The 23,192-nt window shown below is 40.8% G+C and overlaps 1 protein-coding gene across 16 annotated transcripts in view; it reads left to right on the top strand.

Annotated features, from left to right (window-relative positions):
- Positions 1 to 1,759: 1,759 nt before the first annotated feature.
- FN1 (fibronectin 1) overlaps positions 1,760 to 23,192 on the top strand; it is a 65,586-nt gene continuing 44,153 nt past the window's right edge. For all 16 annotated transcript variants that reach the window (XM_070618225.1, XM_070618223.1, XM_070618228.1 and 13 more), the window contains exons 1-13: positions 1,760 to 2,287; positions 3,231 to 3,359; positions 4,295 to 4,432; positions 5,732 to 5,863; positions 6,835 to 6,972; positions 9,920 to 10,078; positions 12,144 to 12,335; positions 13,117 to 13,296; positions 13,922 to 14,098; positions 15,188 to 15,340; positions 16,612 to 16,740; positions 17,771 to 17,914; positions 22,819 to 22,940. In XM_070618225.1, the coding sequence (XP_070474326.1) occupies positions 2,140 to 2,287; positions 3,231 to 3,359; positions 4,295 to 4,432; positions 5,732 to 5,863; positions 6,835 to 6,972; positions 9,920 to 10,078; positions 12,144 to 12,335; positions 13,117 to 13,296; positions 13,922 to 14,098; positions 15,188 to 15,340; positions 16,612 to 16,740; positions 17,771 to 17,914; positions 22,819 to 22,940 (1,941 nt within the window). In that variant the 5' untranslated portion in view covers positions 1,760 to 2,139. The remainder of the gene's footprint in view (positions 2,288 to 3,230; positions 3,360 to 4,294; positions 4,433 to 5,731; positions 5,864 to 6,834; positions 6,973 to 9,919; positions 10,079 to 12,143; positions 12,336 to 13,116; positions 13,297 to 13,921; positions 14,099 to 15,187; positions 15,341 to 16,611; positions 16,741 to 17,770; positions 17,915 to 22,818; positions 22,941 to 23,192) is intronic.

Here is a 23,192-nt window from a genome sequence, read left to right as displayed (position 1 = left end):
TCCTGATTTCCAGGTATCCTTCCTTTTGGAAGCAACACACAGCTTCCCAGAAATTTACTAGGAATTTTACAAGGGGCCCTTTTATATGTGAAAGAGAAAACTGTTTTGTCAAGTGATGATGAGAAATTCAAAAAGACTGTAACCTAGACGGGACTCTAAATTTGGGGAAATCCGTGGCGTTCTTTCAACTTGAAATGTTGGTCACAAAGATTCCTCAAGAAGTTATTTTACACTACATGTAGGAAACTGATATTTGCTGTGCGTTTTTTTAAAATTCCCTGCATTAGTAAACACAAATGTTAGTTTTGTGGTCTTTGATGTGTTGGGCATTTTATGGACCATAGAGTTCGGATTACCATATGGCAGGTACTGAAGGTGGAACTTTTGGAGAAAATAAGTACTTGCAGAAATAAACATCTTGCTAGTAGCTTTTATAGGTTCTCAAAGCACACGGGAGGTCTGCAGCTACTAATGTAACCAAAAGGCAAAGCTTTGAGTTTAGGGCTCAGGAGTTACCGAAGAATGTTGCGGACTCCCGCTTTCAAAGATCTTTAAAGCAAGTTTGACTTGGGTTTGCCTGAAAAAAAGAGTAGTGTGATAAGTTGCTAAAAGCTAGAGACTTCTCAGATTCCCTTTCGACCCTCTGAGTTTAGACGGAAAGAGGGGGAAATCTTAAAAATGGGAACTTTACACATTCTTGGAGTAAATAACGATTGAAATAGAAAAAAATCTGGCGGCTGGGCTCGGGGAGGGGAATTCTCTGATGAAATTGATGTCTACCAAAAAAAAAAAAAAAAAAGAGCGAGCGCCAAATAAAAGCAAAAAAGGGACTGCAGGAAGGGAAAACTTTACATGGTCTTTTCTCAGCTTTTAGTCAGTCAAACAGGATCTCTGCATTGTGTGTAACGCGCATTGTGAACGTGGGCAGGACTTTAAGATCTTTCTCTGTGGCCGGTCCAACTTTCCAGTTTTCAGGTCGTCCACGACTGATTTCACTTTCAGTGGAAACAGACATCCCATCCCCAGGAAGGGAAGATTTTCCAGCATGTTCAAAAAAGCAAACTGCTGCTTTGTCCCTTCAAGAGAAACCCGTTCTCTGAATTTCCCCCAGATCTGCCAAGGGCCCGGCAGAACTCCTAGTATTTAGTAGAAGCTCATTAAAGGATGGCTTTTCCCCTTTGCTCCCCAGCTAGCACTTCCTCAGAACTGAGCAGGCACAGCTTTTAGAAGGGGAAAAGTCTCTAAGAGGGAGCTGTGAAGGCAAAGAAAGTGAATCCCAAGTCAGTGCACTCTGGACGAAACAGAGGGAACCGGAGAAAACCCAGCCCCGCCCTGGGATGCAAAGTCTGCATTCCTACAGCTGCAAGGAGGTGGCTACTTTATGGTTTTCCTCCCCCCAAAATACACTCCAGTGAGCAGAGATTTTTTTCAGAGGTGACGCAATGTCCTCAACCTCCCCCCCCCCAACCCCCCCATAAAAAAGAAAAGGGAAAGGGAGGAGGGGAGAAGACTTGCAACCCCTTCCCTTCACACAGCTGCAGCCCCTCCCTTTCCTATCCGTCTACCACATTCCAGCCGCTTCCCATCCCTCCCCGCTCGGCCCCAAAAAAGTTTGACGACCGCAAAGGAAACCGAAAAAAGTTCCCTTGCCCGAGTCCTGGCGGGCGATCAGCATCTCTTTTGTTCGCGGCGAACCCACAGTCCCCCTGACGTCACCCGGAGGCCGGCCAATGGGCGCGCGGGCGGCGGCGGCGGCGGCGGCGGCGGGAGGAGGTGGGGGAGTCGGGCCGGTCCCTCCTCCCCGGCGCCCGGGCCTCGCGGGGGGCGGGAGGGGACTGTCCCATATAAGCCGCGGCTCTCGGGGCTTGGCCGCCCGCGCCGGCTGCGCTGTGCAGGGGGAGGAGAGGGAGCCCTAGGCGCGAGCAGGGGAGAGGGGACCTGCAGCGACAACTTCTCTCGTCCTTTCCTTCCCCTCTGTCCCTCTACCCGTCCCCGTCCCCATCCTCCGGCCCCTACCTTCTCCGAGGCTTCAACCCCCAGGAAGCACTGGAAGGGACTCCTCCCGCAGGTTGCGAAGGGAACCAAACTTGGTGGCAACTTGTCTCCTGGTGAGGGCGTCTCTCCCCACACCGTCTCAAGATGCTCAGGGGTCCGGGACCTGGGCTGCTGCTGCTGGTCGTCCTGTCCCTGGGGACAGCGGTGCCCTCCAGCGGAGCCTCGAAGAGGAAGAGGCAGGATCAGCAAATCATTCAGCCCCAGTCCCCGGTGGCTGTCGGCCAAAGCAAGCGTGAGTACTGACCGCGGGCTGAAACGGGCTGTGGCAGGGACGGGACTGCAAAGACAACCAAAGTAGTGACTGAAGTTTTGCGCGCGCGCGCGCGTGTGGAGGGTGTGCACGCCTTAATGAGAGAAACCGGCTGTGGACACAAAAGGCTCTTGCCTTTGAGCAGGCTGGTTCTGAATGCATTGGGGGACGCGCTCTGCAATGTCCTGCAGTGGTCTCATCAGCTCTACACTTTCAGGTCTTCCTCCTGTGAATGCATCAAAATTTGCCGTTAAAGCAAAAAATGCTGTGTGCCTTTAAATTTTCCATTTGGAATTAGCGTGGTCCTCACCGTTCTTATTTTCTTTGTTACTAAAAAACTAGTTAAATGTTTTCAAATTGGGGGTGGGAAGAGGGTAGCCCAATAGCTACGTGGTTCCTAAGTAGCTTGAAAGAGATGTAATTAGTTCAGATTGCTCTGGGGCCCCTCAGGATGCTTCTCCAAGCACAGAGGTCGGAATTCCTCTTCAAGTTTTTGGAAGACACACCCTCCCTGTGCCTTGGCTAAAGGAAACTGCTTGAAGTTGCCCTTTAAAGAGCATTGAAGTTCTTGCATGTTTAAAGATGTGATTCCAGTTAACTGCTTTTCAAAATGTTTCCACTCCTTTGATGTAGACCCCTGGCCAGATGGAAATGACATCATTGTATAACATTTAGCTAAGTTAAGTGGGAAAAAAAAGGAATACCTAAATATCTACGTGTACAAGTTGTGGTTAACTCTTTAGATAGCTTGTGTCTGTATCTATATCTTAGTGGAATACTGCTTTTAATTCTCCTGGTGCTCTGATGCTTAGCTTATTTTTCTGTTTGTTGCTTAGGCTCATCAATTTAATTGTACAAGAAAATTCCATAATTTTGAAAAAGGGAGGATGCAAATGTGATAACGTTTTCCTTCAATTATTTACAGCTGGTTGTTACGACAATGGGAAACACTATCAGATAAACCAACAATGGGAGCGCACCTACCTGGGCAATGCCTTGGTTTGTACCTGCTACGGAGGGAGCAGAGGCTTTAACTGCGAGAGTAAACCTGAGCGTAAGTGCTGGGGAGCCTGGTAGTTAGTATCTTTTAATAGATGGAGAAGTGGTGCTTGTTAATTAAATGTAGCATTAATAGTAAAAATGCATACGCCGTTTTCCTGGTAGAATTGTATGTCATTTCCTCACGTAAAGCGTTTAATAACTGCTTATATTTGCTTTTCACGTGTTCCTCTTACCTTTAAAACAAAAGAACAAAGGTATCCCAAAGTAGTTCCTAGAGTCTTCTTTTTGTTTTATTCTCCCAAAGTATTTTGATGAGAAAATGAAAGAGTTTGTGCTCTCCTTCAAAAAAAATTGCTTATAAAATTTTAATTGTTAGAAAGTTATCTCAGATCTTAAACTCTAAGATTCTGGGCCAGAAAACACTTTGGGCCCTCCATGGCAAAGTGACTTGACAGCTGCAGTTCAGTGCAAAACCACTAACCGCTTCAAAGTTCTCATTCCTTTATGACCGTTGATATGTTTCTTGTAAATTGTAGCAACTCCTGCAGAGAAGCCCTGATCGGGCTAAAATGGAAATAGGAGGATTAGCAAGTGACCGGGCTTGGTGGGGGTGGGGCTCTTCAAACTGCTTTTATGTGGACCTTGCCTGGTTTGACTTTCTGAGTCAGAGACCAGAATCTAAAGCCCGTCCTTCATAATCTAGCTGGTCCTAAGGTAGGGCTTTATGTGGCTTTTTTCTAAGGGCCTGAGAATCCTTTACAATAGAAATTAATTTCCAGATAATTCGAGAACTTGTCAGAGGTCAAAAATTGAGGCTTTATTGGAGCCGAGGATACTATCCAGAACTCCCACTTCAAATTTTTCAGACTTTCCATTGTACCATGCTACTTCTGGAATGGAAAAGTGAGTTTTCCTTTGGATGGGAGTAGTGGAATAGGAAAGCTGTCGCCTCTGTGAGGCTCTCATGGACTTTCCTTCTCTCCTCAGCTGAAGAGACTTGCTTTGACAAGTACACCGGGAACACTTACCGGGTCGGCGACACTTACGAGCGCCCTAAAGACTCCATGATCTGGGACTGTACCTGCATCGGGGCTGGGCGAGGGAGAATCAGCTGCACCATTGCAAGTAAGACAGACGCCTTGTGGAATGACACTAGAATACCAGAAATGCGAATTTCTCTGTTACGGTCTATTACTCTTATGTGGTCACCCAGCTGGTTCCCATGCTTGTGGAAGATGGCTCTGAGCACAGATGGAATCAATGTTTAGTCTGTGTGCATTTATGAGTGTGTGTGTGTGTACATAGTGTAACCAAGTGCATCTCTTGGGTTCCAGTCCAGGAAGACATGCTCAGAGGAGTTGCCCATTTGACATTACCCGGGCGTCTCAAGCCAGATTGATCGTGTGATTATCTGCAGTGATTGGGAAGATGGTCATGAAGAGGGAATCAGCCCTTGTGTGGTCTGCTCTTCTTGTTTGCAGAGCAGAGACCTCTTGCATCTCACAGAAACAGTATAGTTTCTTTGTGACCAATAGTTTATACGCAGAAGTAGATCTGTCAATTCCTAGAGATAATATAGACTAATTAGCCTAACAGTGTTTCCAAGGTACTTTGGGGACTGGGTTAACTCTTATCAATTCAAGTTGAGCTAAGGCAACCTTTCTAGTGTGATTCACTGGGTTACTTACTGTTAGATTCTATTAATGTAGCATTTAGTTTTTTAAATCCATCCTTTAAGTATAAGTCACTTCAAAGGCTTCCATCCAAAAGAATGAATCAGTCCTTTGTGTATAGGCCCAATCATCTTTCCCATACTTAATGTTAGGGTTCATCCAAGTTTATTGGCAAATCTTAAGAGTCAGTGGTCCATCGTGTTTACAGTCTAGTGGACAATTCAGTCTTTGGATGTGCCGTTGTGTTTAACACACACCTAGAAAAGTATCCAGATTTTCATACTTGATGTGTATACATCGATTTGCTTTCCATCAAAATGACGTTTCTATCCCAGGGTGAAATACAGACTCTCGACGCTCCTGAAAGCTGGATGTTCTGCCCCATGTGGCTGTTTCCTTGAATTAGTCTCAAGCCCAGCCCGCTGTGTGTATGTGAAGGCCAAGCTTGCCAGCCTTTCTTTCTGCTTTAGGACCCATTTCCTGTGCTTTCTCTGGGGAACCAGGATTTATGACCTCTTTCTTTGCCATTCACTTCTCTCTGTGGTTTCTCATTGTGTTTAAACAAGACATTTAATGAATGACCCAAAGTGACCAGACTCGTCACCTTTCCTGTCTCTGATGGGAAAGCTGTTCCCTGTGTCTTTACTTTGGCTAACCTAGGTGCTTACCCTGGGTGGCACATGAGACTTTTTCTTTTTTAAAAACATTCTCTGTCCCACTCTCTCTAACATTTGCTTTTTATCTTTAACAGACCGCTGCCATGAAGGGGGTCAGTCCTACAAGATTGGTGACACCTGGAGGAGACCTCATGAGACTGGTGGTTACATGTTAGAGTGTGTCTGTCTTGGTAATGGGAAAGGAGAATGGACCTGCAAGCCTATAGGTATGTGACTCTGAGCAATGAATGGGGGCGGGACACCCAGTCAAAATGTTGGCTTAAATCGAAATGTACATGAACGAGATCTGAATTCCAATTAAAAAGAGAGAAATGGAAGTTTTATTTCAAATAATGAAATGTTATATAACCCATAGTTTCCTTAAAGGAATCAGATCGAAAAGTACTAACCATGCATAGAAGTCTTAATTTTGTTTCAAAAATGCAAGATAGAGTTGAAAGATCTAGGAAGAAGTCGTTTCTTCTGTCTAATATCTGATCTCAGATTTCTCCTTGGTCAAGCCATAAATCACTTAAAAGGAAAACATGACACTTTTGACATATTTCTTTATTGGAATGCACTGGACGATAACATAATATTGTGTGTGCTCTGTCACACCTTAATAATTTTTTTTCAAAGTAAAAATTGTCAAGTTTCTTTTGGTCTCAATCCTCAGTTGAACTTGATAGATACAATTCCAAAAAGTTCTGATTACAAATTTTACCCTGCTTACTTATTGTTGTCTCCTGCAGAGGCTTTTATTTTGCTGTATTGTCTCTGTTTTTACAGAATTCCAAATTTTAAATAGCTTTCTTGTCATTTTATTTCGGCATTCGTAATTGGTCATTCATAATTAAGATTGGAAGTTTTCATGTACAGTCTCCTACAGACTGAATCCCTACATAGATCCTTTTCACTCAAAATACTGGTGTGTAGAATGGTGCTAGCTGAAAATATACAGCCCATGTACTTATTAAGAGACTAGGATCTCTGCCTGCCAGCTCGACTTGAGCTTCCTTTTGCTTTGGTTATTTACTATGTGCCTCGTTTCAGGGCGTGCCTTTCTTTTGGAACAGGGTACCACTTAAAAAAAATGTGGCTGGACTTTTGCTTACGTGATACACTTTACATTATGGGGAGACTGCAAATTCAAAATAACCCCCTTTTTTCTGTTTTTTTTCTCCAAATTTCCCTACAGCTGAGAAATGTTTTGATCATGCTGCTGGGACCTCTTATGTTGTCGGGGAAACCTGGGAGAAGCCCTACCAAGGCTGGATGATGGTGGACTGTACTTGTCTGGGAGAAGGCAATGGGCGCATCACCTGTACTTCTAGAAGTATGTTTTAGATCTTTCTGTTAAAGATGAGGCCAGGTGTCGTTTTCTGGATTCCTAGAGAGAATTATCATGTGATGTCACTTAGAACACCCACTGCCCCAACATGCTTTGGTAACATTTGGATGTCAAGAAAAATTCCATCACTAACTTATTCTGCTTCTTCAAAGAAGACTAAAAAGAAAAATAAAATCTTAGTTCAGTAAAGTCTTAGGCTATCAGCTACTAAGAAAGAACCTTAATATTCACTTCAATGCCAAATATGCTATAGATCAGAACATTAGTTGCAAATATTCAATCTAAATTACGACTGAGATATTTTCCAATATTAAGAGCAAAGAAATCATTAAAATAGCACGCAAGGAGTGTGGAGAGTCTGCATTTTACCGCAGGATAGAAAAGTCATTTTGGTGGAAAGCAAACAGGCATCTTTAGGCATGTGGGTCCTACTGACATGGAAGGGGCAAAGCTCTAAAGATTTAAGTTTCCTTCCATCTTTGAAATTTAAATAAAGCATAGTCATAAGCAAAACTGATGAAAATAAAAAGCACTTATCCCATAGGTTAAAATTATGTGTCTACATGCTGGCCCCATGGCCTGGTGGTTAAGTTTGGCATACTCTGCCTCAGTGGCCCAAGTTCACAGGTTTGGATCCCAGGTGTGGACCCACACCACTCCTTGGTGGCCATGCTGTGACAGTGACCCTCATATACAATAGAGGAAGATTGGGGCCAGCCCAGTGGCGCAGTGGTTAAGTGCACACGTTCTGCTTCAGTGGCCCAGGGCTTCCTGGTTTGGATCCTGGGTTCGGACATGGCACCGCTTGGTATGCGTGTGGTAGGTATCCCACATATAAAGTAGAGGAAGATGGGCGTGGATGTTAGCTCAGGGCCAGTCTTCCTCAGCAAAAAGAGGAGATTGGTGGCAGTTAGCTCAGGGCTAATCTTCCTCAAAAAATAAATAAAATAAAATAAAATAGAGGAAGATTGACACAGATGTTAGCTCAGGGCAAGTCTTCCTCGGAAAACAACAACAACAACAACAAAACATGTGTCTACTCTGGGTTTAAGGGCAGTGTCTTTTACCCAAAGCTCCTAAATAGGCTCTTAGTGCGGTAAAGAAGGTATTCTCTGGTGTCTCTGCTGCTCTTTCTAAGATTGCCCGGAGGCCTCTCTGTTGCCTTAGGGGCTCAAGGCTCCCTTTTTGAAATTTCAAACTAATAGCGACTATAGAATGTTGAAGCAAAAACAGCCATTAAGTATTGGTGTTATAAAGAAATTTAAAATCAAATCTAAATGTTTTGAACTTTATCTACCTTAAAATATTTCACCAGCTTAAAATATTCATCCTCCAAATTTGAATTCTTTGCTAACAATAAACAAGTCTCTCCTGGAAAGTAATAACAATTCTGACCAAATCTTTCCTGGAACCTTACTGGTTCATTAGATTTTTTGCATTTAAAACGTTATTATGATGGTTAGACTTCCAAGACCTTGGGGAGAGTGTTTTAGTTTAAGACAAATTAGGTGTCTGACTCGAACTCTTATCTATTATTTAAAACTCTTCTAATAGAAAGTTGGGAAAAGTTTCTCAAAGAAAAGTCATTTATTCTGTGAAGTTTTGTAAGGCTCTACTTTGTACAAGATGGTATAGGGATGCAGAAATGAATTGGACATTAGCCCAGCCTTCAAAGAGCCTTAGTAAGTAGGTCAGGGAGATGAGAAAGGCTTATACATATTCATCGTCTAGAGCACGATATTAAGGGCTTCCAGACAAATACTGAAAATAGTGCTATGGGGGTCAGGGAAAGACAATCTTTTTAGCTAGGGATTTGGGTAAAAACTGTAAGCAGCAATGACTCTTCATTCAGGCCTCTGCTCTGATGGTAGATCAATGTGGGTGTGTATTTGTGAGAACTTACATCAACTGAATAATTATTATTCTCCAACCCAGTGCAGTGATTTTCTGATTCACAAATAAATCAGATCCTCCCTATTCACATTGTAGCAAATGGGGAAAGCTGGATGATAACTGAAACAATCTATTTACCAGATAATTGAACACAAAGACCAATGGTAATTTACAGTCATGCGCCGCCTAACGACATTGTGGTCAATGCTGGACCGCATGTACAGTGGTCCCATATAGCCTAGGTGTGTCATAGGCTAAACCATCTAGGTTTGCATAAGTACACTCTATGATGTCCACACAACAACAAAATCTCCTAACGACACATTTCTGAGAATCTTCTCTCTGTCATTAAGCAACTCATGACTGTAGTTACGAAGTATCATTTTACATTAATAATCGCACTTTTCTATTGAAGGGTTAACACTGAGCAATTGAAAAGCGGCCATCTTCTTAGTGATTTTAAATAGGTAGGTGTGGGGGAGGGGAGAAGAGGACATTTTAGTCAAAGAAGTTGGTAGTCCCGTGAATTTTTTTACATAACAAATGAAGAAAGAGATGCCGCCATCTTTTTATAGCTTCATTGGGGCAATAGGGGGAGAGCTTCTGAGACCTTCTTGCCTCTCTATTGTTTCGAGTTTCCTAAAGGAAGTCCCTCTGGAAAGGCAGGTCATATACAGTAATTACTCCAGGAAAGCCTGGGAGAGCCTGAGAAGGAAAGAGACGGGAGAATGAATTTGGTCAAAGGAAGAACGTGAAAATGATTAAAAAAAAAAAAATGAGTGAATGAATGAAAGATGATGAAAGAGTCTTTTGGCGGAGAAATGGAGCTAGACTAAATCATGCAGCTCCCTTTCCACTGTAACAAATGTAATCCCATCTTTCAGAATTTGAACACCTGTGGCTCCACAGCTGGATGTGAACATACCACCAGAAAAAGGGCTTCCAAGCTTTAAGCTGCTATGTTCTTTTCTTGAGGTTTGAACTGAGCATTACAAGCTTGACCTGATTTGCATATTTCACTGCTTCCTTTCTGACACAGACAGATGCAATGATCAGGACACTAGGACATCCTATAGAATTGGCGATACCTGGAGCAAGAAGGATAATCGGGGAAACCTGCTCCAGTGCATCTGCACAGGCAACGGCAGAGGGGAGTGGAAGTGTGAAAGGCACGCGTCTCTGCAGACCACATCCACCGGTGAGGCACAGGACGGGCGGGCCGGAACCGCGAACGGGGATAACGCTTCAAAAAATATTTCTGCAAATCCATTTTTCCCTTGACGTGCTATTTAAGATGATTTGCAGTGTTTTGGCTTACTGTAAGCTGAGTTCATTTACAGATCGTTAGCTGTTAAAACTTTGTTTAATGTCAAGTATATATATATATATACACATTTAGATACACATATACATACACATGTGTATGCATTTTGAATATCTAAAGTGCATTTTAATGGAAATGCGAGGGTTATGATGAGTTATATGATTACTTGACTCTTCTGCTAGGAAAGGGGAAAAAAATGTACATTTATTCTTTTCTCAAAATGGAATATATTACCTTGTCCTGACGTTCAGCTCTTTGTAGCAGAAACACTCCTTTATGTGTGGTTTCCATGCTCCAGCAAACTTTGTTGCATTCCATAAAATAATGCACGATCATTTTCTTCATGTATTGGCATTCACAATTTGAGAAATTCAGAGAGAACCTAGAGATGGGAATGAATGACACAATATCCAAGCATTTTTTTAGGAAAGGAAGTTTGAATTGTTTCTAGTACAAGAACAAGGTCTTTGCCTTGTAGCTTGTTTTGTAAGAATCTGAGGAAAGAAATATGGCAGTCAGGGGTATGTCCTCCTTCTGTTATTATTCTTAATTGTTTTGAGCAAGTTTTCACTACATAACATGCTGGCATTATTGTTTAGCCTTTTATCAATTGGCCATTTAGCTAAAAATATTAATTATTTGTTTGGATTTTTCTCCTTTTGATGAGTTTTCATCTTGCTCTGAACACTTATGAAGGTCATAAGATTATATTTTATGATATCTTTGAGTTATTTGATTATTATCAGTAAAATGCTGCTAACCAAAAAGAGAAACATTACAAATATCAATCTACTGAAATAGTTTAAGCTAAAGGGGTAGTTGGGGTCAAATGGGGTAAGCATTCAAGAAATATTATGTATTTTTACTAATATTACTAATATACTGAAAAGGTTCCATTGTTCAAAAAGGTTTGAGAAACACTGGATTAAACAAAATGGAACTTCTACAGGATCTCTATGTTCCTTTGCGTTGTGACTCTCCCAGGTGGGACGTTTGAACACAGATGTTGTGTTCCCCCATATGAGTGACTGTGGGACCCGCTGTCTGTGAGGAATCTTTGGGTTCTAGTGTTCAGCAGGACTTAGGAGATGCTGAATTCCGTCTACCAGTCGTTCTAGCATCAGTTCTGACTCTTCTCCGCAGCGGGCCTGGCCTTCAGGAGAACAGATTTCCAAAAGTTTAAGGGAAAGATTGACACAATCTCTTGTCTTACTCTGAAAGGAAAAGTATTTTAAGAGGGTTGATTAGTTTTAGAAAAAACATAACAGAATCACAAGTAATCCTGAGGAGAAACAAAATCTGGAAGGAGGGAACAACTTCTAGAGAATCCAATATGGCTGCTCAGGGCACCCTCCAGTGAGCCCAGAGTTACACAGATGGCAAGAGGTCTGCTGCAGAGTGACAGGGACTTCCCAAAACAGTGTCAGGAAGAGAAATGCCTAGATTGATTGAGTTTATGGAAGCTGCTTAGAGAGGAAGGGTGAGGCAGGCTAAGGAAAAAGCATGAAGACAGCACAGGGTACATGGGGGAATGAGCATTGAGCAAGGAAGGAAGTGGTCAGAAGTGAGCTGGAAGAAAGTTAGGTGTGAAGGATTGTGGAGGCATGGACCAGCAGCTTCCTGGCATGAGTAAGGAGTCTTTGAAGCTATCTGTTCTACCGAGTAGCAGAATAATGTCTGTGGGTTTTGAAATGTAATCCCGGTGGCTCCAGATGAGCTTGGAAGATGGAGACCATTTGGTAGACTCCTGTGGATTGATTCCTAGACTGATTAGCCCAGGCAAAAGCTAATGCAGAATGGGAGGGGCATTTCTTTTCAGTTGCAGGTCAGTAACAACATGGATTTCAGAGTCATCTGTATGGAACTCCGAAGATCCCAACTCTAGAAAATAGTTCTTTTTCTTGTCCAGCTTTATGACTTTCCTTTCTCATGCCCTTAGGATCTGGCCCCTTCACAGATGTCCGAACAGCCATTTACCAGCCCCAGCCTCACCCCCAGCCCGCTCCATACGGTCACTGTGTCACAGACAGTGGCGTGGTTTACTCCGTGGGGATGCAGTGGCTGAAGACACAAGGAAATAAGCAAATGCTTTGCACTTGCCTGGGCAATGGAGTCAGCTGCCAAGAGACAGGTCTGCATTATCTTTTTAAAAAATAGCCCTGGTAACTCATTATTTAGTTTTTGAAAGGCAACACATTCATTTACCCACAAATGTAAAACAAACAAGAAAAGCTTATAATCTTACCACCCTGTGATAACAATGAGGCTTGGCTTTTGATATATTTTCTTCCAATCTTTTTAATCTATGTATTTTCTTTCCTGTAGTGAGGTTTAAACTGTGATGTATTATTTTTACTTGTCTAAAATGTTGTTACAAGAGGATTGCTTTCGGAATAGCTTATCATCCATATGTTACATTCTAAATCTCAAATTTCTGGAGCTTTGTGTTGTAAACTTCTTTCAACAACCTAATGCATCTCTTCTGGGATACAAAAGTGGTCATAACTAGAGCAATAATAATTCGTACACTTGACTTTTCCCCTAGAATAGCCTCATGTATTCGTTCTTATGGCACCAACAGAGTCATGCATATCCTTTCAGTATCCTTTGAGCATCATCCTTGATTAACCTGTATAAATATAGCTATACAAATGGGGAAACTGACACATGGAGCAGAGGTGGTAACAAAGGACATCAGCAGAAGAAATCAGGTGTTGCTGTGTCTCAAAAGCCGTGGCTTCCTGAGTAACGCATTTTGACAGACATTAAGCAGATGATCATCTATGCTTGCAGCTTTTTTCTTTGAGGGCACAAGCTCAGTCTCAGTTAAGTTATAAATCAGCGGCAATTGGTGGAAGGTCAATGTAGCTCTATTTACTGAGACTGTCACCATATTTTGGTAATGCTTGCAGCTGTGACCCAGACTTATGGTGGCAATTCAAACGGGGAGCCGTGTGTCTTACCCTTCACCTACAACGGCAGAACCTTCTACTCCTGCACCACGGAGGGGCGGCAGGATGGACACCTCTGGTGCAGCACGACTTCCAATTATGAGCAAGACCAGAAATATTCTTTCTGTACAGACAGTGCTGGTAAGTGTCCCTAGGGGAAAACACAGCAGTGAGAAAAACCCATTTCTCATGCCCTATTTTTATTTGCCGGCGAACTAGCCTCTAATTTTGAGGCTGCACAAGAAATCTCACTTTGGTGCAGTCTGGACCCAAGAGATGTGGAGCAAACTTAGCAGCTGAACATCCTTCCATGTTCCCCAGCACCCTTGGGAAATGACAGCAAGGGAAAAGCCCCCCAGTTCACTTGTTTTTGACACATGGGGATTATGATGTGATTTAAGATACTTGTCTATTGAAAGCAGTAGGTGATCCCACAGGACTGAGGAATACACAGGTGGGATGCCTGAGTGTTTTTGCTCCTCTTCTGGTTAAAACTATGTTTTATTCAAAGAGATCATTTAAGCTTGTTTTTTTTTTTGGCTGGGAAAGTGAGAGTGGAAATCGGATTTCAATCTATTTTGAAGGTGAGGTGAACACGTGAAGGAAGCTTAGAACTATATTATCAGACCTCTGTTATTCTGAGTCAGACTCTGTGAATTAAGTGTAGAAGCTGGCTCTCTCAAACCTTTCTGTAGTAATTCCCCACTGTACCTGGGAAAGCTCGGTTGTAATTTTTTTCTTCCTATTTGTGTATTTTTCTGGGCAGTTTTGGTTCAGACTCGAGGTGGGAATTCCAATGGTGCCTTGTGCCACTTCCCCTTCCTATACAACAACCACAACTACACTGACTGTACTTCTGAGGGCAGGAGAGACAACATGAAATGGTGTGGAACCACCCAGAACTATGACGCGGACCAGAAGTTTGGATTCTGCCCCATGGCTGGTAAGATGAAGCCCTTGGAGACAACCATTTATGGTGTGAGACTGAAGGATAGTGTCCAGTTTACTCCTGTTTCACCTGTTAAAACTTAAATTTAACAGCAGAAAACTTTGTTATATATATAAAATAAAATATATAAGAATTCTATATTTATATAATTTTAAAACCCTATTGATATAATTTAATGTCCAAAAATGTAGAAATACAATAAAAATACGTGTTCAAAAGTCTGGGATTGTAAATTTTGCACAGGTTTGTCTTTTGTAAAGAGCACACAACTGAGTAGCTTAAAATGGTTAATATGTAGCTCACTGCTACTGTCACAGACCTACGACAGACCTACGACATTTACGCGTAATTTTGGTTTGACTGAAATAAGCTCTATCACTAAATACCAAAATAACTAAAACTCTGTCTTTTACAAGTAAAACAAGTAAGCGAGCTTTTTTAAAAAGGGGAGGGGGGCGGGCTTCTAGTTTGTATGAATGGAGAAAGGGGAACCAATACTGTTTATTTGTTTTCAAATTTCAAAAACTCTGTGGATTACCTTTGATTTTCCAGTTGTAGGTGCAAGAACCCATGCTCTATGCGTTGTCAAGGGTGCATATGAGGCAGGGAAACAGGAAGAAAAGTACTTACTTTTATTTCTCTCATTTCAACAAAAGGGAATGCTGGGTGTAGAAGGAAAATACACTTTAGGTTGCAATTCTTGCACTACCTGTACACATAGTTTCCCTTTGAGCTAGAATAAACTGGAACTAGGAAAAGTTATGGGGCAGTAGTGAAACGTAGGCTTCTAAAACAATGCAAACCCTTTGTGCAAATGTGTAGGTATTATCGTGGTTTCACATCCCCTAACTTTCCGTAATTATTCTGTACAGAAAACCTCAGCTTTAGTAGACTATGTTTTCTCTCTTTGGGGCTCAAAACCCTCCACTTCCACATAGCAGCACCGAGATTTCTCTGAAGCACACAGGACTTCCTTCCAAGTGAGAGTTCTCAGGATAAGCAGACTAAACTGATATTATTGCATGCCTTTTTAGACCTTGTGATCATTGAGCCAGTGTGCGTTTCTTGTTTGTTTCCCAACAGCCCACGAGGAAATCTGTACAACTAATGAAGGGGTGATGTATCGCGTTGGAGATCAGTGGGATAAGCAACACGACATGGGCCACATGATGAGGTGCACATGTGTCGGCAATGGTCGTGGGGAATGGACGTGTGTCGCCTACTCCCAGCTCCGAGGTATGCTTGCTTATTAATGGAAACCCTGGAGAGGACAGAGGGTCCAAAGAGGCAGACTTTTATGTGAAAACTTGAACTTTGCAAAAGCAGCAGAAGAAATATGCAATGCCTCTCCATTAGACTACTGTGCTGGATAAGTTTTGCATTTTAGGCAGCCAGTTAAGAAAAGCCGGCACAGCAATTCTTAGATTCTGAAACATTCCCAGGGTGTAAGTGCTTAGGCTGAGCCAAAAAGATGACTTCAAAGACTAGAACACAATCATTTGATCCTTTTAGCTTTTAGTTATGCCGTTGGATTCATGTCTAGAAAAGACTGGATCATTTCTGTAAAGAAAAGAGATTTGCTCTTCTGAAATCAGATCTTTGCAGTTCCAAACTTAAGGAGGCAAATACATAGACCAATTTCTTTTGTTCAAATCAAGGTTTCCCCTTTGGACCCAGATATATAATATAGGGATGTTGATTTATTAAATCTCTCTTACGTTTTCTGTTTCTTTGATTTGAAAAGTAAGATTTAGGTAGAACTCTGAGCTAATAAATTGCCCATATAGCTGGTGTGCTGACACTGGCCTGAATTTGTTCTCCTTTTGTGGTGTCCAGTGGACAACCCAATCCAGGAGTCATAATAATTGCATATGGTGGTGCAAAGCTGAAAGGGACCCTAGGGGGTCACACACACCAACTCTTCTTTTTACAGATGAAGGAGCTGAGAACGCAAAGAGGGAAGTAATTTTCTTAGGATCTCTCATAGAGTTAGGAAGAGTTGGCCTAATTTTTTTTTAGCTTTAGAAGTGCCATAGATGTCATTTTATTTCCCAAATCTAAATATCTCCCCACCCCCGCCACTCCAGAGATGAGAACATCACTCCATGCTGGGCGCCGTATAAATATGTTTACTCTTCCTCCTATTTATCATAGCAAGCAGAGATCTAAAGGACATTATCAACTAAGCAAGAATTTTTCTGAAAGCAAGACACTTATTTGTTTAAAAATTGGCTTTCCGCAGGGAGGTATATCTTACCACATTCTTTAGTTGTATATACTTTGATCTCAGACATTTACAAGTTTATAAGAAAGGATTGGGTTTTTTTTTGCAAAAATTGTATCACTGGCTAAGCTTTGAAAAAATATTCTGTGACAGTTGAAAAGTTATTTTAGTGGGAGAGGTTGATAATTAAGTGGAAGGAACTGTATGCTTTGAAAAGCGTAGCTTCTTTGCTTTTATCCGTGAAAGTTAAAGTCCTCCACCCGTTCCACTCTTTCCTACATAGATCAATGCATTGTCGACGACATCACTTATAACGTGAATGACACATTTCATAAGCGTCACGAAGAGGGACACATGCTGAATTGTACCTGCTTCGGTCAGGGCCGGGGCAGATGGAAGTGTGATCCCATTGGTAAGTGGGCTTGTCTTTCTAGATGGGTTTGGGCCCTGAGAATAGTTAGAAAATTTCAAATAAGGAAAGCTGTTTGATATTATATGATTGAAATTGGATCCAGACTTTGATCGGTGGCTTGCAAAAGCCTTGCAAAGTCTTTTCTCTAATTATGGACCAATATATAATCTTGCTATTGGCAGTCATCTGTTTTTGCTGAATTTGGTGACAAATTCAGATTTATTTTAATTGAATGAAATTCCTTCTTTGCTTCCGAATCATAAAGCCAGTCCATGTTATGAAAGAGAATTCCCCTTTGCTGACTGTGCAATAACATGGGCAAATGATTATGCCAGTAAATACCTCCCTCCAAATGCTTTATTTTTCTTGGCTGCCCTTTATAATTGATCTAAGCAAATAGTGAAGGTTCAGCCTTAAATGAGCTGTGTTACCAGCTTTAAGGTAATCCATTAATATTCCTTTTCTGAAAGAGGAGGGTTGCTCACTAAGAAAACAAGCCGATCAGATGAGTTTGTTTGACCTCAGATTGCCAAAGCTCAAAGAGAAGCCTCAGAGGTTTTCTTAGAAATTGCTCAGCAAGTATTCATAGTTAAAATCTAGTTCATTTATTTGCATGTAAAATTAAGCCCTTCAAAGTTTGAAGACGTGTATAAAACGGACAAAATAATATTTTGTCCTTGCTGTTCAAATGGTAAATCAGTTGCATTAATGTGGCTAAAATACAATATCTAATTTATTTTTCTCAAGTTAATATTCAGAATATCAATATACACTGACATCTAAATCTTAAAATTTTTATTTAGAAATATTGTCCTTTTAGAAAACTAAATATTCCTCTCACTGGGTACTTCTTACCACTAATTGTCCTATAAGGTAAAAGATAGGAGCAAAATACTTTTTAACTGCATATATTTGTAAGGAAAGTTACAAGTTTCTATTAAAACTAAGGATGTATGCTCGAGCACACTGAAACTGAATGTGTGGCTTTAAGTTTTCAAGGCTGCTTATCTTTTACTTCTATATACTTTAGACCAATGCCAGGACTCGGAAACCCGAACGTTTTATCAGATTGGAGACTCCTGGGAGAAATATGTGCATGGTGTCAGGTACCAGTGCTATTGCTATGGCCGTGGCATTGGGGAGTGGCATTGCCAACCTTTGCAGACCTACCCGGGTGAGTAGCCATATTACCCCAGATTGAGAACTGTCGACTGGGTTATGAAAACAGGGCCCATCAGTGTTTATGAATACGCTGATGCCTAAGCTCGAATCTCCTTTCTTTCCCACCCTTTTTTTTATATCACTGTCTAATAATCAATCGAATTTTTGACTACAATGATCTTGCTTTCTCTGCAGTCAAGTACAAGGTGTGGAAGGCTGTAAAAATGTGCTTGTGTGTAATTTGTTTCTTAACACTGTAGAACATTCCATTAAGTTAAAACACTCGGGCTGATTTCATGGCACATCCATACATGGAAACAGAGACTGTGAAGCAAGCTATGCTGAGAGTGAAGGTTGGGGTTTTATGTTATGGTTCCTAGCAGAGAGGTTGCATAGAGAAATTACGTGAATTAGCACATACAGTGTGTGTTCGTTCCGTGTATTTCATGCTGGCCCTCTTTTGTCTGGTTTCGTTTGTTTGATCAGTTGGAGTGGGGAGCAAAGTATCTCAGTCAAGAGTTGAGTAACCTGGTCAGTTCTCTGCCCACATAGTTCAAATACTCCCAAATGTTTGTTGCTTGGTTCTTTCAGTTCATAGGAAATCATGCCTCACCATAGGTAATTTTAGTTCATTTTAGAAAAAAAATTTTGAATTTAATTTTCACTGAGTGATTAATTATAATAAAATGCGTTGAATTATGAAAGTCTAATTTTTAGGCATCGATTATTTGAGCAACTACTGAGGTGTAAACCTCCTCGACCTCTGTTAGCTTTTGACTTAAAACATAGCCTGCATTCAGAAACGAAAAGGAGCGATTTTCAGGGCAGCAGAATCTGCCTGTGAGAGAAATCAAGATTAAGTTAACTAGGTCCTTCCATAACGTGATAGAGATTCACTGTCCTAGAGAACAAGATAGGGGGCAATCTGGCCAAAGGCAGTGTTCACCAAGACATGGATCCCAGCTCCACATGCTGCTGAAGAGATACACGTCAAGCTCCACTCATTATTTCCTATCAGAAAAATGAGGAGATTGTAGCTGATGACCTTGAAAGTTCCTTCCAGCACTGACAATCTAAAGTCTGTGATCCTATATACCCACCACCCAGATCCACTCTTTCTGTGAGCTCTGAAGAGAACCTGCGCCCGCCCTGCCCACCCTCAGACACTGTCAGGGCTCTGGACGGTGGCTTTGCTTTAGGCGAGCTTATTGCACCGATGGACTTTTCTCTTAAATGGTATTTTGTAGTGAATTTGGATATAAGAATCACTTAGAATTTTTCTATTCAATAATTTTTAAAAATCTGATTGCAGAAGTACTGTAGGTTCAGAAAGTAGATAAATGGGTTTGTTTTTTTCTTTAACGACGCAACCAAAGGATAGAAACTTCTCAAGAAATGCTCTCTAGTGTCAATGTTTATGGTTGTTATTGGTGTGGCAATTTATTGAAAATTATTTCCTTCTTACTGATTTAGAGAGAGCCTATTTCTTTCTCGTTTAAAAATAAGCCTGTTCACATAGCTGCTTGCTGGAAGCACTTAGTGGACATGTCAGAGATGAAATCTAGATAGGAAGGAGTCCTCCTTCTGGAGTTTTATGTGTTGACCTTGTTTCTACTCTTTAAAAATGGTAACAAGAGAATCCACTGAGCGTGAGGGAGATGTAGGGGAGAGCGCCCTGGAGTTTGCCCTCAGTACACAGTTTGGTTTTCTCGATGGTCCATGTGGGGCATGAGGAGGGTGGGAAGACTAAAAGAACAACAGATTACCAAGAGATTGTCTCTGAGGCTTGTCCTGTTTGTGCCCCCTACGGAGCATTTGCTGGGGTTGTTCAAACTAACAGAAGATAAGAGGCATTTGGTTTGTCAATAAACAACTAGGAAAGCACAGATCTCAGCAAACTAAATAGAGAAAAAAGGACTGAGTCGCAAATCCATAAATGTTTAACCTCTCCAGGGTCACTGTTGCTGGCAATTACTCATCGTGACCTGATTTTAAACTGGTTTTAAAAGTGTAGACATTGTATCATGTCTTTACTTCACTATTTTGTTGTTAGCCTGATCATATTGAATAAGAGAGGGAGTGAAGTTTTCACAGGGGTGAGTAATTGCTCAGTTAGGTTAATTTTAAAAGTTTTACCAACTAACCAGTATCAAAAGGATGATCAAAAGAGTTTTAAGTCTAAATAATGTAAAGGATGTCAGAATCTCCCGATTTCTTGTCTTCAAATCATGTGTAGACTAAGGTAGAGTGACAGTTGGAATTTAATTGACCTTACAAATAATGGACACAGTCTCTTTACTTTCTGGACAAAAATGTGCTAAATGCGTGACATCCTCATGGCTGTTCAGTGCAGTTCCCTTAAAGGTGAGCTATGGCATAAACCTTAAATTGAAAACGTAGAATTTCAAACCAGCACTTGAAGTTTTAGAAGGAAAAGAAACTTCCGTAGTTTTACTCCATCACTGGGGTAAAAGCCACTGGCCTGCCTTTTTCTTCACCCCTCCCTGTCTTTTATCCTCCTTGTGGACATAGCAGCATGATTAGACTTACAGGTGGTCAGTAAAGGTGATTTGTGTTGTCTTCTTAAGATTTTGTTTGTTTTTCCTTTTTCTCCCTAAAGCCCCCCGGTACATAGTTGTATATTCTTAGTTGTGGGTCCTTCTAGTTGTGGCATGTGGGACACCGCCCACTCGGCCATGGGGCCAGCCCCTGTGTTGTCTTTCTAAAACTTAATCTTAGTGACATCTAACCATCATAGACTATTTTTTTTAATTAAAGACTGTTTGCTTAGAGCAGTTTTAGGTTCACAGCAAAATTGAAAGGAAGGTACAGAGATTTCCCATATACCCCCTCCTCCACACATGCATAGCCTCCCCTATTAGCAACACCCCCCACCAGAGTGGTACATTTGTTACAATTGGTGAACCTTCATGAACACATCATTGTGTGTTCACTCATGGTGTTGGACATTCTATGACATCATAAACTTCTTCCCCTCAAAATCATGACTGTCAAACTAAATAAAACACATATCAAGTTCCTTATCTGAGGAAATTCTAGTAGGATTTCTTTAAGAGATCAATATTTAAACCACCTTATGCCAATTATCATAAATAATTTAAGGACATGATAGTCTTCTATTTACTGATTTACGTGGAACTACTTGAAGTAGTTACATCTCTAAAATTTTGCTTCAATGTTCATCTTTGAAAACTTAATTACTTTTGTGAGGATCTTCACAAACAGAAAGGGTGATTCAGAGAGACATGAAATTGACTTCTGCCAACTGATTAAAACAAACATCTTGCCGTGTTCTGTGACGTATATACCACTTTAGAGTGGAAAACTGAGAATTTTGTACATGAGTTTTGGAATTCATGTGGCTTGGAAATACCTGCACTAAATAAAATTAAGATTCACACAATATTGTTAGGTGGCCGGCCTGGTGGCGTAGCGGTTAAGTTTGCATGCTCTGCTTCAGTGGCCAGGGTTCACCGGTTTGGATCCCGGGCATGGACCCACGCACCGCTCATCCAGCCGTGCTGTGGCAGGAGTCCCACATATAAGATAGAGAAAGATGAGCATGGATGTTAGCTCAGGGCCAGTCTTCCTCAGCAAAAAGAGGAGGCTTGGTAGTGGATGTTAGCTCAGGGCTAATCTTCCTCAAAAAAAAAAAAAAAATTTGTTAGTCCTCAACCAACTTTGAATTATTCTCAGTGTGGAAAGTGAGTACGTTATTTTGGAATTTTTGAGTCTACACAGATTTACAAGTTATTTATTTGTTCTGCTAGAGGAAACTTTTTTCCAAATAGAATTTAACAGCAAAGATAAATTTGAAAATCAGTATTGTTTTTCTAAGAGCTTTCAGAAAACTTAAATCTGTTAATCTGGTGTAATACTGTATTAACATTAAAATTTTGCTATTTGACAGATTAGCAGTTAGAAACTCTGAGAAAGGTTATTACAAGGAACTTCATTTTTATTTCATAAAAAAGATAACATTTAGGGGAAAATAGTGTTCTGTGCTACAAGCATAAATGTTTCAGCTATTTCATTATTATCCTAAATAGAGTCTACACTATTAAGAAATTGATTCCACTTGATTTATTTTGTTTTTTTTAGAAAGAAGAAAAAAGAAACAAAACCATACTTTAAATTGTATTGGAAACAGTCATGCACATCAAGATGTAGAAATGTTGAATTTGTGTATACTTCAGCATGTCATTTCAGTTGATAACTGCTTTTGAAAAAAAAAGTTATATCTCTTAATAATTTGACCAGACAATAGTATGATTTTAGAGTATACTTACTGAATGAAAATAAAAATAAAACGTTTTTCCAAATTGGTAGGATGTTTAGACTGATGAGAAATAAAATTGAGTCTTTAATTATTACCTTTGTCTATTTGTCTAAGATTCTACCCCATTTAGAAATGTGTTTGTTTTACATCATGTCGTATGGCCTTTGGAATGTTGTTTCCTTCTTAGAGGCTAGATTCATTCTTGATGAAAGCCTTCACAAACTAGAATTTGCTTCAAAGAAGCTTAAAAAATAAGTAAATGAAATTTGTATTCTGTGGTACATTCTTTGTGTTAGGGTAGTTTTACAATTTACTCGTAATTCTTTGAAAACAAAAGAATGCAAGCTAAGAGGCATTTTTAAAAATGTGTTTTATTTGCTGTAAACAAGTTCTATTTACATTTCTCATGTGAAGGACAATAATTTATCAGCTAAAAAAGGATGTCTCCATTGATTTCTAATGTAAATGTGTGAAAGGTCAATCCTGGATAATTTTTATTATACTCATCTTTGCTAATACGCAGAACTGTCTTTAATGATGGCTGTCGCTGTGCACTGAATTTTAAGTTGAAGTGAGTGAATACCCAAGGTAACCAAATGTCAAATTTTTATTTTCAGGCACCACTGGTCCTGTCCAAGTAATCATCACAGAGACCCCCAGCCAGCCCAACTCACACCCCATCCAGTGGAACGCACCGGAGCCATCTCACATCTCTAAGTACATCCTCAGATGGAAACCCGTGAGTGTGAAAGCTCGGTCACCCAGTCTCCCAAAATGAACTCATTTGGAACATTTGTTTTCAGCTTTTGAGCCAACAGATCTGACTAACTAGTCATATAGCATTTATATTTGTTTAGCGACGAAACAACGTGTGGTCAATTGAATTGACATATAGATTTAGCTTTTTGGGTATTTAGAAGAATTTAGTTCTTTCTGTTAGAAAGATCTTCTGAGCAAGGACTTGGAAATGATAATGCTGGAAATTATTCTT

This window comes from Equus przewalskii, chromosome 5, assembly GCF_037783145.1.
Source record: "Equus przewalskii isolate Varuska chromosome 5, EquPr2, whole genome shotgun sequence".
Lineage (NCBI taxonomy): Eukaryota > Metazoa > Chordata > Mammalia > Perissodactyla > Equidae > Equus > Equus przewalskii.
Note: the sequence above shows the minus strand (reverse complement) of the source record. Positions and strands in the feature narration are given on the sequence as shown.